This window comes from Octopus bimaculoides, chromosome 4, assembly GCF_046866305.1.
Source record: "Octopus bimaculoides isolate indiv1 chromosome 4, ASM4686630v1, whole genome shotgun sequence".
Lineage (NCBI taxonomy): Eukaryota > Metazoa > Mollusca > Cephalopoda > Octopoda > Octopodidae > Octopus > Octopus bimaculoides.
In genome coordinates this window covers 117,839,877-117,854,876 of record NC_142931.1, presented here as the reverse complement: position 1 = coordinate 117,854,876, position 15,000 = coordinate 117,839,877, and the positions used below count along the sequence as shown (strand labels likewise).

Here is a 15,000-nt window from a genome sequence, read left to right as displayed (position 1 = left end):
AGAAAATTTACTGAAATTTCATTTCAGTAGGACATATTAATGTAACTACATTTAAACACTCCAAGTGGGAAGGAAGAATACAAGAAACCGTTTTGACTTAGCCAGACCATACAGGCTAGTATATTTGTTTTTTTTGTTTCATCTTATCAGACCTAGTGATTCAAAGCTTAAGAGGGCACCAGCCTTTTCCTTATAAGGAAAGGGAAAGGGTAAACAATATACATGGATATGGTTATAAAGATTCTTTAGGTTTTAGAGACACACTATTATAAGTTGGTGGGTTTTATATACACATACACACAACGGGCTTCTTTCAGTTTCTGTCTACCAAATCCACTCATAAGGCTTTGGTCATCCCAAAGCTATAGTAGAAGACATCTGCAGATGGTGCCACACAGTGGGATTGAACCCAAACACATGCAGTTGGGAAGCAAGCTTCTTACCACACAGCCGTACCTGCACTTATATGTATATGTATCAACAACAATCTCAAAATCAAATCAAATGGAAATTGTAGTTGTGACCTCTGTGCCAGTAGCACATAAAAAGCACCATCCAAACGTGGCCGATGCCAGTGCCGCTCTGACAGGCTTCCGTGCCAGTGGCACGTAAAAAGCACCATCCAATCATGGTTGATGCCAGCTCCTCTGGCCCCTGTGCTGGTGACATGTAAAAAGCACTCACTACACTCTCGGAGTGGTTGGTGTTAGGAAGGGCATCCAGCTGTAGAAACATTGCTAGATCAGATTAGGGCCTGGTGCAGCCTCCTGGCTTCCAAGACCCCAGTCGAACCGTCCAACCCATGCCAGCATGGAAAAATGGACGTTAAACAACGATGATGATGATGATGATGTACCAATATTTTTATTATGCATGTGTATATATGTATGTAAATATACACATACATACATATATATATATATATATATATATATATATATATATATGTATATACGTAACAAATGAGAGAGAGAGAGAAAATGGAATTTTTGATCTCATGAATTCCATTTTCTCACTCTCTCATTGTTATATACTCAATGGACACTGAGGAATTCCTGAGGTAGATCCAGTGGCATTTATATCCATACGGTCGATGACATCAAGTAACCGTAGACAGTGAAAGTGCTTTAATCGGCATACTGCCAAGTGCATAACTAAGTTTTAAATAATTACTAATGTATATACATATAAATGTGGATACATATAGACATGTATATATAAAAAAGAATTTTACTGACGCCATTGGTCTCTTTATCTTATTCTTTTTTATATATACACACGCTAATACACGACCCATGTTATATTTCCCACTCATGTTGCAACCACGTCAGGGGCAAAACTAGTCGGTATACAGCACTTACTCGGTATTACCTGTATTTTTAGGGTTTGGTTGACTCCAATACCCTTCGTAACCTTTATATACATGTATATATATATGTATTTTGTGTATATTTATGTGTATCTAAATTTGTGCTCATGCATATATAGATAAATAGATAGAAAGATAAATAGATGGATATCCAATTCTGTTTGTGCATATATATATACATATATATATATATATATATATATATATATATATATATATATATATATATATTTGATGGAATCCTATCTTTATAAAGTACATATGTGGTATAAAAAAACATGGCTGTTGGATCTGTTTTGTGTTGCATGCATATGTGAATGTGAATGTGTGCGTATGTATGTCAATATATGTGCATATATGCATGCATGTGTATTATTTACTTTTATCCGTCTCTCTAACACTCTCTCCCTTTCACTCTACAGTCTCCCTCTCTTTCCCCCCTCTTTCCTCCTACTTCTCTCTACTACATTTACTGAAAGCCTACTGTGTGCCATATAATACAATATTGCTAATATTTTTCAAGACTCTACATTTAGATTCTTTTTAATCTATCCAGTTTCTTCATTGCCTGAAGGAAACTTTCTTATCTGATGCCAGTATTCATCTTGAATTAACAAAAAAAAAAAAAAAAAAAAATACAAACCCATTTTTTTTCTCCCGCTTTTGTTCTTTTTTTTCTATTTAATTTTTTTTTTACCATTATTATTGTTGTTGTGCCATTTGTTCTTTTATTTTCATGCATTGTGTATTTGTTTACTTTTGTTTTCACTAACTATTGTAGTAGTAGTAGCAGCAGTAGTAATTGTTGTTGCTGTTGTTGCTTCCATTGTGTGGATTTGGTGAACTGTGTGAATATGGTTGCCTGTTGAAGTTCTCCCTATCATCAACACCATCATCATCATTATCATCATCGTCAATATAATCTTCATCACCACCACCACCACCATCATCATCATCATTATCATCACCAATATCATCATCATCATCATAATCATAATTATTATCCTCACCTTTAATTTTATTATTATTGTTGCTGTCATCATCATCATCATCATCGTCATTATTATTATTGTTGTTGTTGTTGTTGTTATAATTATTACTTTTTTTAGCATTAGTGTTTTAGCATTACTGTTATCATTATCATCATTGTTGCCATTATTATTACATTACCTGTTTAATTGTTGTTAAAAAGCAACATCTTTATAGACTACAGGGTAACAGGTGGTACATCCCATACCACTTCCCCACTGATTTTGCAATGATGTGTGAAACGGCTGTTGATTTTTAATCTTCAAAGTAGAAATAACCTCAACTTAAAATCTCTCATTAATGCAGGACAATGAAAGTACCTTGCACTTTAGTCACTACAAAGTGCTATGCATCTACTTAAATATGAAGGTACCAGTTTAGGGATAAGTAAACAAATGCATGTGCACACACATGCATATACATACACACATGTATGTATCATGCCTATGTATATACACATAAACTTGCATGTCATGAAAGGCGAATAAAAGAATTGTCATCAGGGAAAACTTCCAGCTGTAAGACACTGTTGCAAAATGTCCCAACCCATACATAGCAGCATAGACATGCAGGCATAAAATTCATGATTATAGCGATGATGATGGTAACGCTGGTGCTGGTGCAGTTGGTGATGATGACAAAGACTGTTCGATATAAATCTACATCTATATCTATCTCTCTATGTATGTATGTATGTATGTATGTATGTATGTATCTATCTATCTATCTATCTGTATGTCTATCTGTCTGTCTGTCTATCTATCTATCTATCGTTCAATCTATCTATCTATCTATCTATCTATCTACACACACACACACATGCACACAAACACACACACGTGCGCACGCACACACACACACACGCACACACACACATACATATACACAAATATCATGGGTGCTGAAATACATCCAGTGAAAAATTCAGGTTATGTATACAGAGAATTTAACCCTTATGAGTATTTTAATAGCCTATGGCCTAATCCAAGAGTCCCCATGGTATAGGTGCAGGAATGGCTGTGTGGTGAGTAGCTTTCTTACTAACCACATGGTTCCGGGTTCAGTCCCACTGCATGGCACCTTGGGCAAGTGTCTTCTACTATAGCCTCGGACTGACCAAAGCCTTGTGAGTGGATTTGATAGACGGAAACTGAAAGAATCCCGTCATATATATGTATGTATATGTCTGTGTGTATGTTTGCGTGTCTGTGTTTGTCTCCTCCAACACCGCTTGACAACCGGTGCTGGTGTGTTTACGTCCCCGTAACTTAGCAGTTCGGCAAAAGAGCTCGATAGAATAAGTACTACACTTCCAAAGAATAAGTCTTTGGGTCGATTTGCTCGACTAAAGGCAGTGCTCCAGCATGGCCACAGTCAAATGACTGAAACAAGTAAAAGAATAAAAGAATGATATATATATCAGTTGTATATGGTCGTTGTATTGGTTGTGCTGCCACACCCAATGGCACCAAACTGCAAACAGGGGTATAACAAATGTCTTCCATTAAGATTGATAATTAAATTTAAGATTAATATTTATAACGAATTTGCCATTTTTGATGGGTGTGCAGCGCATACCTAGCACACCTGGAATATATACCCCTGGTTGATATACACCTTCCCCAGTGCTTACTGCCTCTTTGATATCTTCACACTTTTCCACCAATTTTTTCTCCTCTCCACTGCACCATGTTTCTTACCCACTTATCTCCCCATTTCTATTCATCATACCAGGCATCCATACCCGAATACTACTGTATACTGGCATTCTGTTGATTAAGATGACGAGTGTTCCAGTTAATTCGATCAACAGAACAGCGGCGAGCTGGCAGAAACGTTAGCACGCCGGGCGAAATGCTTAACGGTATTTCGTCTGCCGTTACGTTCTGAGTTCAAATTCCGCCGAGATCGACTTTGCCTTTCATCCTTTTGAGGTCGATAAATTAAGTACCAGTTACGCACTGGGGTCGATATAATCAACTTAACCCATTTGTCTGTCCTTGTTTGTCCCCTCTGTGTGTAGCCAGCCCCTTGTGGGCAGTAAAGAAATAAGAACAGCCTGCTCATGAAATTGATATGCAATTGGCTGAGCACTTTTCAAACACATCATCATCATCGTCGTTTAACGTCCGCTTCCCATGCTAGCATGGGTTGGACGATTTGACTGAGGACAGGTGAACCAGATGGCTACACCAGGCTGCAATCTGATTTGGCAGAGTTTCTACAGCTGGATGCCCTTCCTAACGCCAACCACTCCGAGAGTGTAGTAGGTGCTTTTACGTGTCACCCGCACGAAGGTCAATACCCTTAATGTAGTTCTTGGGGAGATTCAGCTTGACACAGAATGTGATAAGGCTGGCCCTTTGAAATATAAGTACAGTTTACTTTTGCCAGCTGAGTGGACTTGAACAATGGGAAATAAAATGTTTTGCTTGAGGACACACTGCATTACTGGGAATCGAACTCATGACCTTACAACTGTGAGCTGAATACCCTAATGCCTAAACCATGCATCTTCACACTACGGTGTAAGTATATGTGTATATCTGCGTGTCATGCAGATGTCATTTATTTTGACATTTGCAAGGCCTTTAACAAGGTTCACCACTACATCGTATTAAAGAAACTAATGTTGGAATTCAAAGGAAATTATTAAGGTAGATTCAAAGTTTTGTGGTGAACTGAACCCAGCATGTGGTGATAGATGGTGTTTGATCAAGCTCAGCAAGAGTTATTAGTTGAGTCCCACAAGGCACTGTATTGGGCCCACTCTTTTTCATTACTTACATCAATGACATCATTGACATTGTCAAACATAACAGCATTAAAATATTTGTGGATGACTCTAAGCTTTTGAAGGTCATTGACAGGGTAGATAATGGGACCTGTTTGCTGTTATCCCAAAAATACAATATGCAGCTAAACGAGAATAAATTCGAAGTAATCCACCTCAGTAAAGAGACTGCACTTAAACTACCATGCATGCTTCCTTTGAGTGAAAACCTCATGGCATCAAACACCACCAGGAACCTGGGAGTAACTGTTGACAACTTGAGCTGGAGTGCCCACATAAACAACAAAGTTGAGATGGTTTACACGGCATGCTCCTTGATCCTCAGGACTTTTCAGTCAAGAGATGCTCCTATCATTATCCTTCTCTTCTCCACCTTCACCCGCCCTCACTTTAAATACTGTTGTCCACTGTGGTCTTCAATGTGCTGCCACAAAGGTTAAGAAATTTGCATGAGGTGGAAGAAGATGTCTTCAAAAGGAACTAGACATCCTCCTGTCTACAATGCTGGATGAACTAACAGCCCAACATAAAGTGCAGACGAGGGCAGCGGAATCAAACTCTCTTATATACCAAATGTACCAATAGCTGGGACAAAGGCACACACAGGAGTGGTGATATGAAACACCCAGAGTGAGGAAGTCAGAAAGACCATGGTGGTGCTCCAGCATGACCACACCTGCATGGCTGAAATGAGTAAAAGGAGTATGTGTGTGTATATATATATATATATATATACATACATTTAATATTATTTGCATGTATACATTTGTGTGTGTGTATATATATATATATATATATATATATATATATATATATATATATATATATATATATATATATATATATATGTATGTATGTATGTATGCATATGTATGTATATTCACATATATGCATATATACATATATACAGACATATATATGAATGTGTGTGTGTGCATATTTGCATATACCTATACATTCATGCATACATATACATACATATATGTGTGTGTGCATATTTGTATATATGTAATATCTACATACATGATAGCATTATTGATTTTTTTTAAAAATCTTCTGGAATGTTCCTTAAGGCAACATATATTTTCATGTGCGTGTTCTTATTCCTTTCTTATATTTAATTTTGACCTATATATGCGTATGCATTGTAAATTGTGAAGAGAACTCATCCCCGCTGTCTATGGACTGTTGAAGCACAGTAAAATAGCAAATGGCTTGCATGTAGTTAGGTCAATATCTTGATTAAATGAATTAAGAATATTTGCTCTGGATTTTTAATGAAATGAGGCCTTTGTTGAACTATGGTCTCTTTGATTTTTTTTGTAGAAGAATTATACAGAAAGATTTATCCATGTATGTGTGTGTGCTTGTGTGTGTGTGAATATGCGTATATGCACACACGCACACACACACATATATATATGCACATGTCTGTTATTTATGTAGTTATGTATATATGCATATATATACAGGTATATATGTATTTATGTACATATATATATGTATATATGTATGTATATAGATAGATAGATAGATAGATAGATAGATAGATAGATAGATAGATCGATAGATAGATAGATAGATAGATAGATAGATAGATAGATAGATACACACATATCCTCATCAATTATCAATTTTTAACATTCATTTTGGATGTAGACGTGGGTTGTACTCTTTGACAGGAACCAACAAGCTGAAGGACGGCATCAAGCCCAAATGCTCACTCTGACAGTGTTTCTACATGTGGATGCACTTCCTGACGCAACCATTCTATAGATTGTGTGCGGTGCTTTATCTTGGCATTAGCACTAGTGGGTATGTAGTATTGAGGGAGACAGTGTCATGCCAAATTTTGAAAAATAAAAGCATGATTAAAGGAACATGAACAGGAAACGGTGTCATGCTGTAAGAGGGATATACGGTTTCGCTTGTTGGAAATAGAGAGTGACAGAGAAGGGGAGAGCACTCTCTCAGGGTAGACGCTAAATATAAGAGAGAACAGGGATTGAGTACTGGAAATGGTGGGTGAGCAGATAAGCACACTAGAGCATGAAAGAGATGTTACAATAATTATACTCAGCAAATAAGCAAAAATATTATCAATTCACATGAGGCATGCTGGATAATATTTTTGCTCACCCACTGAGTATAATCATTGCATCATAAAGTATGCCTATTAGCGTTTAATGCATTATAGCACCAATGAGTTGCTGTATCCTGAAAAGAGTTGTTTGTTATACAAATGTACCCTGGCCACCCACAAATGCCTGTCCATTTTTTGTCTATTATTTACTTGGGGTATATTTCTTATAGTCAATGTTTGTTCTGCTGGATCTTTTTATCCTCATTAGGATTCCGGCCAATCAATACACTAATTGTGTACATATCTTTTCCATGTTTATATTAGTGTCTTCTCATTCCTATATATATATATATATATATATATATATATATATATATATATATATATGTATATATGTATGTATCTATGTATCTGTGTATGTACACATGTTTTTGTACATATACATATGTGAATATTCATTTATTCATTTACTTGTTTCAGTCATTTGACTGTGGCCATGCTGGAGCACTGCCTTTAGTCAAACAACTCGACCCCAGGACTTATTCTTTGTAAGCCTAGTACTTATTCTGTCGGTCTCTTTTGCCAAACCACTAAGTAACGGGGACGTAAGCACACTAACATTGGTTGTCAAGCGATGTTGGGGGTGACAAGTACAGACACACACACAAATATATACATATACATATATATATATATATATATATGTATATATATTTCTACGAAATCCACTCACAAGGCTTTGGTCAGCCTGAGGCTATAGTAGAAGACACTTGCCTAAGGTGCTACACAGTGGAACTGAACCCGGAACCATGTGGTTGGAAAGCAAGCTACTTACCACACAGCCACGCTGCGCCTATATATATATATATATATATATATATATATATATATATATATATATATATATATATGTATGTACACACACACATATTTGCGTGCGTGTGTGTGTTTGTGTGTGTGTGTGCAGGTAGATAAACAGGCAGACAGACTGATAGACAGATAGACACATAGATAGATACCCATATATATTTATGTATATTTAGCTGTATATGTATATTCATTTGTATGTCTTTGTATATACATGTATTTATATGCTTATCAATATATAAGTAAATAAATGTGTTTGTATATGTGTGTGTGTGCGTAGGGGTTGTGTGTATCTTGTTGGATATGCAAGGGCACCTCAAGGCCTTTCTTTGCTGTATGAGTATTGGTGTTTTTTTCACATCACTTTGTCTACCTGATCCAACTGTTTCTGTTCCTTGTGATCATAGATATTGCCTTTTGTCAGCCATGATCTCTACATCTCTACCCGAATGTTAGATTAAAGTTTATGCTACCAAATAAGTTTCTTTCGCAAACAATTGACCTAAGCCTTATTGCAATATTTAATGCATATTATCTTCATCTCACATTTGATCTGTTAATAAATGCTATTTTAGCGTGGTTGTAATATATTCTTCATTGGATGTTCACAATACATAGGTTGCATGTGAAGACAATGACCACACTAAACAATAAATGAGTTTTCAAATATTTTATTAACACACATCATTTATATTTACAAGTGTACATCCAATAAATTATGGGAACAATGTTCAATGAACATAATGGTTAGGAATCTTCTGTAATATAACTTGCTAGATAATATTATGAAAGTAGTATGTGTGTTACTTGATACTACAAGTTAAGGTTGGTACCTTTTAGTGAGTTCAATATAAACCTATTACATAAAGAAAAGTGAAAGAGGAGGAGAGACCAATTTACTAAAGACAAGTGACAGAGGAGGAGAGACCAATTTACTAAAGACAAGTGACAGAGATTTCCCTAGATGACTGAGTAATACTGACCTGATATTGAACTTACCAGCTTTTAAAACTGAAAGCCATTCAGTAAAACTGCTTGGTGGGAAAACTCTCATTGCTTAGTTTTATTTTTCAAATATTGAAATCATTTGCACACATGGAAATGCTTCAAACAAATGGTAATACTCACTGAGTTCAATTTTTTCCAAGGTTGACTTTGCCTTTCATCCTTTCACAGTTGATAAAATAGGTACGAGTTGAACACGGGGACTGATGAAATCAATTTATCTCCTCGCCTTCCCCACCCCCAAATTTGTGGGCCTGGTGTCAAAACTTGAAATCAATAATTATTTTATTTTAATTATCTGTTTCTTTTATTGCAATTTTAATTTGTTATTTTATTTATTTTGCAGATGGAAAATGTTCAAGCAAACAATCGTCGAAGAGTAATGAGGCGCTCATTGAGACAAACGAAAAATTACCATCATCGCCACAAAACAAAGCTAATATATGTCTCGAAGAAGTGTTACAGAAGGTAAATCAGTGTCTGAAAAGACTCAGCACTCCAGAAGACATAGATATACTAAACACAGACTGTTATAATGATATTAAAGTTGTGTGGGAAGCTTCGCAGTACAATCCAAACATCCATATACGTAAATCAGTGGCCTTATGTCTTTACCAATCAAAGTTTGTCAAAATTTTCAAAAACATTTGGCTCTGTGTACACCAAGTTCACATCTTTCACAAAGATAATATTAAACAGTGGCGGAAACTAAAGAAAAGCCTGTCGGTTCTATGGAATACATGTGACATAAACAGCGAAGTATGTCAAGACGTTTGTGACAATGGTTTAATCTCAATACTCCTGCATGCACTTGTGAATGTTTCAAACACACGATACTCTGAGGATGACAAGAAACAATATTACGTGAAAGCCATTCTAGGAATCATGCACAATGTTGTACGTCACAATAGCGATGGACGTTTACTTCTGCGTGAGTGTGGTGGAGTTCGGGCTCTTCAACATTTGTTCAAGTCAGATCTTGACATGATCCGTGCTAAATCTCTCATTGTACTCTCTTATGTTGTCGATGAGACGGAGAGCGAATTGCTCAATTCGAACAGTGACCTGCTCAGTTTCATTTTGGATATTTTCGATAGGGCATTAAACTCCCCTAATCACTTCAGTAGCAAATATGGAATGTGTGTAACAGAAATTCTCAGGGGTTTATTTAACCTGTCTGCAAGTGATGTCAACAAAGTGCAACTGGTTCAGAATGGTATCTTAACATTTTATGTTCGTCTTTTACAAGAAGAAAATCTATATATAAACAATCCCCTTTCTGAAGAGGAAATTCTTTTAGTTATAAATGGACTTTGGGCACTTTCTTTCAATGGCAAGAACAAAGCATTAATTCAAAAGGAAGCAGGATGTCTTGAAGGTATGTATGAATATGTGTGTATGTATATGTGTATGTGTGTGTGTATATATATATATATATATATATATATATATATATATATATATATATATGTGCATGTGTATATGTAATGACCATTATTTATGCCTTGTGTCTCATACATCTATATACATATATACATATATATATATATATATATATATATATATATATATATATATATACATATATATATATATATGTATATATATATATATATATATATATATATATATATATATATGTGTGTGTGTGTGGAGGCACAATGGCCCAGTGGTTAGGGCAGAGGACTCACGGTTGTGGAATTGTGGTTCCAATTCCCAGACCGGTTGTTGTGGGTGTTTATTGAGCGAAAACACCTAAAACTCCACGAGGCTCCGGCAGGGGATGGTGGCAAACCCTGCTGTACTCTTCCACCACAACTTTCTCCCACTCTTTGTTCCTGTTTGTGTTGTACCTGTATTTCAAAGGGGCAGCCTTGTCACGCACTGTGTCATGCTGAATTTCCCCGAGAGCTACGTTAAGGGTACACGCGTCTGTGGAGTGCTCAACCACTTACACGTTAATTTCATGATCAAGCTCTTCTGTTGATCGGATCAACAGAAACCCTCGTCATCGTAACCAACAGAGTGCCAAGTTATACATATATACATATACATATGTATATATATATAATATATAAATGTATGAGACACAAGGCATAAATAACGTTCATTACATATTTTATTTCATTGTAGTAAATTTGGCTTACAGCTGTTTCCAGTAGTCATTATAGGTTCATTATTGATAGGTTTACTCAATCAGCCCATTGATCAGCTGAGAAAAATTGAATGACCTATGTTAATGTATGTGTATATATAAAACATTTATCTAAAATATAGCAGGACATCTTGAAGTTGTTTATTATTTTTTTCACCAATGTTTTATCAGAAAATGTCACATTTTTCTTGTCTCCCTTTTTAGCTCACATTCACACCTTCAGCCATATCCCCAGTTCTATGTCTTCCTCTCACAATACAATTACACCTATACATCTACCTTCCCCCACCATCCCATACCACTACACTGCAACACCTGCACATCTCTTTCTCTCTCTCTCTTTCACTATGTTTGTTAAAAGTTGTTCCTTCCATATTGCCTTCATTACACACACACACACACACACACACACACACACACACACACACACACACACACACACACATACACACAGAGTCAGTTTTTAGAATTACATTTTTTTCTTGTTTCAATAAAATACTTATAGCGTTGCCTTCCTTATAGGCAGGGGTTTTCAAACTGTGATCCGCAAGGACAAAACAGGGGGTCCATGGACAGCAAATACTTTTTATGGGCAATTTGATTTTATATATGTTTTTTAATCAAAATCTTTTAATTGACAATAAACCTACTTGTTAAATACTGTTAAATAAACAAATGTAAAATTATATGTTATTTTAAGCAAATATTTATGTATAAATTTCATAAGCGTTTATAAGGGGGACCCCCTAAGGTAAAGCCTGAAATATAAAGGGGTCCGCAAGTCAAAAAGTTTGAAAACCCCTGTTATAGGCAGTGTCATTTATTTCCAATTTTCTAATGAAAACATGTCACCGCTTGGAAAGAAGTGATAGTTGGCTGCAAAGAAAGGCCTCCAGCTGTAGAAAATCTGCCTCAATGAATTCCTTTGGTCCATTGCCAGCTTGGAAAAGTAGAACAATAAAAACAATAACGGTGATGATGGTGGTTGTTTTTGTTGTTGTTGGTGGTGGTGGTGGCGGCAGTACCGGTGGTGGTGACGGTAGCGGTAGCGGGGGTGGTTTCTTGAGCAAATGTAATGTTGACACACAGATGAGTTCTGCCTCAGTGCTTATGATACTGGCTTAATAAGAATTCAAATACTCCTTTTGTATTGCGATAATAAAGTTCTTTGATGATAACGGAATATTACTCGATTTGTAACACTTAAGGTAATTCAATATTTGAAAAGAAGCATCAGATACAAAACACATTTAGATTTTCAGAATCAGTTTTATATAAAAAGATTTTTTTTCGAAATTAGCAACAAAAGAATTGTTTACTATTAAATGTGACCAGTTGTGAATTAGCAAAAAGTTGTAGAATTTTTAACTAAACGTTAGCACGCCAGGCGAAATGCTTTGCTGTATTTCATCTGCTGTTACGATCTGAGTTCAAATTCCGCCAAGGTCGACTTGCCTTTTATCCTTTCGGAGTCGATAAATTAAATACCAGTTATGCACTGGAGTCAATGTAATCGACTTAATCCCTTTGTCTGTCCTTGTTTGTCCCCTCTATGTTTAGCCCCTTGTGGGCAATAAAGAAATAAGAAACTGAAAGAAGCCCACCATATATACATCTGTATATATTTGTGTGTGTGTGTGTGTCTTTGTGTCTGTGTTTGTCCCCTCGCCATTGCTTGGCAACTAATGTTGGGGTGTCTATATCCCTGTAACTTAGTAGTTCAGCAAATGAGACTTATAGAATAAATACTAGGCTTACAAAGAATAAGTTCTTGGGTCAATTTCTTTTGAATGAAAACCCTTTAAGGTGGTGCTCCAGCATGGCCACAGTCAAATGAGTGAAACAAGTAAAAGAAAGGCTACTCACATACATGCATGTGCACACACACACACACACACACACACATAACATATGACAGAAAGAGAAACAAAATGGAATTCATGAGATTATTTATTCACTGCAATCATTTTGACCCGTTGTGCATCAGTGCTTCACTGGTGAGATGCTGCACAAACAGATGTGTCTCATCAGATGATTTGTCAAAAGGTACCTTGTTTTTCAATCTCCATTTCGTTTATTTTGATCAGAATACACTTTGTTAGTTGTCTTTACTACCTGCATATATATATATATCAATATATCAATATTCATACATACATACACACACACACACACACACACACACACACATATATATATATATATATATATATACACACACACACACACACACACACACACACATATATATATACATATATATGTGTATATATATATATATATATATATATATATATATATAGATACATATACATACACACACACACATATACACATACATACACACACATACGCACACATGTATATCATCATCATCATCATCATCATCATCATCATCATCGCCATCATCATCATCAATTAACATCCGTTTTCCAAGCTGGCAGATGTTGAATGGATTGATATGAGCTGGCCAGTCAGAAGACTGTGCCAAGCTCTGCTGTCTGCTTTGGCTTGGTTTCTACAGCTGGCTGCCTTTTACGTGACTCTAGCAGCAGTGAAGTCACCAGATAATTTCCAAGATACCCACTTCTCAACTGAAGGTGGCGGGGTGGGGGGTAGTATTGAGGAAGGTGCCATTTTTCTTGAAGTAAGTTCAAATTATGAGTGGAGGGACAGAAATAGGCATCATCATCATCATCATCATCATCGTTATCATCGTTGTTTAACATCTGCCTTCCATGCTGGCATGGGTTGGACAGTTGGACAGGAGCCGGCCAAGTAGGAGCCTACACCAGACTCCATGTCTGTTTTAGCAGGGCTTTTATGGCTGGATACCCTTCCTAGCACCAACCACCCAGCAGAGTAGACTGAGTGCTTTTTACGTGACACAAGCACAGGTGAGGTCAGTTTTAGCATCTCAGTAGGAGAGAGAGAGAGAGAGAGAGGAGGATAAGGTGGGTTGGTTGATAAGTGTGCAAGATTGCAAAAGGAGTGTGGGAGGTGGAGGTGAGGGGTTGTTAGGACATTTCATTTTAACAGGTATATTTACCAAAATTATATAAAAATATCTTGAAATACTACAAAGTAAATTTATCCAATAAAATCGCCATTGGCTTCAACCATGGCCTCCAGATGACCTCAAAATCTCCTGCAACTCTTCTGGACAGGCTCCTTGTTTAATCTGGCGAATGCTGCCATAATCCTTACCTTCAGTTTATCTTTGGTGTTATAAGAGCTTTTGGTCTCTCACTCAGCTGTGTCCCACACATAATAATCAAGGGGATTGCAGTCTGGAGAGTTAGTTGGCCAGATGTTAGGGGTGATGTGGTCACAGAAATTGTCTGACAGCTGTCTGTGGGTTCTCTTGCTTGTGTGGCCTGGTGCAGAGTCCTGTTGCCAGACATAGGTTCTTCCAGCAGCCACTCTATTGAGCCAGACAGCACTACCTCCTCCAGGCTCTTGATTTAGGCCTCCGTGTTGAGTCTGAGGCTGTGTGAGAAGATGAATGGAGGCACAATGTCGTTATCACTAGTGATCACTCCAAACACCATGGTGTCGACTGGATGTTTGATTTTTATCACTCTTGGTACACATCTTCAGATTGCACTGTCCTCAAATTGACACCTGAAGGACTTCGAAATGTTTGTATTGGAGCTTCTGGCGTGAATACCAAGTAGTACAGCATGTCGTTTCCAAAT

General features: G+C 36.7%; 1 protein-coding gene across 2 annotated transcripts in view; it reads left to right on the top strand.

Moving 5' to 3' along the window:
• The window catches only part of LOC106876364 (uncharacterized), an 85,306-nt gene that overhangs the window by 47,239 nt on the left and 23,067 nt on the right, over positions 1-15,000 (top strand). For both annotated transcript variants that reach the window (XM_089351224.1, XM_089351225.1), the window contains exon 2: positions 9,494-10,525. In XM_089351224.1, the coding sequence (XP_089207350.1) occupies positions 9,494-10,525 (1,032 nt within the window). The remainder of the gene's footprint in view (positions 1-9,493; positions 10,526-15,000) is intronic.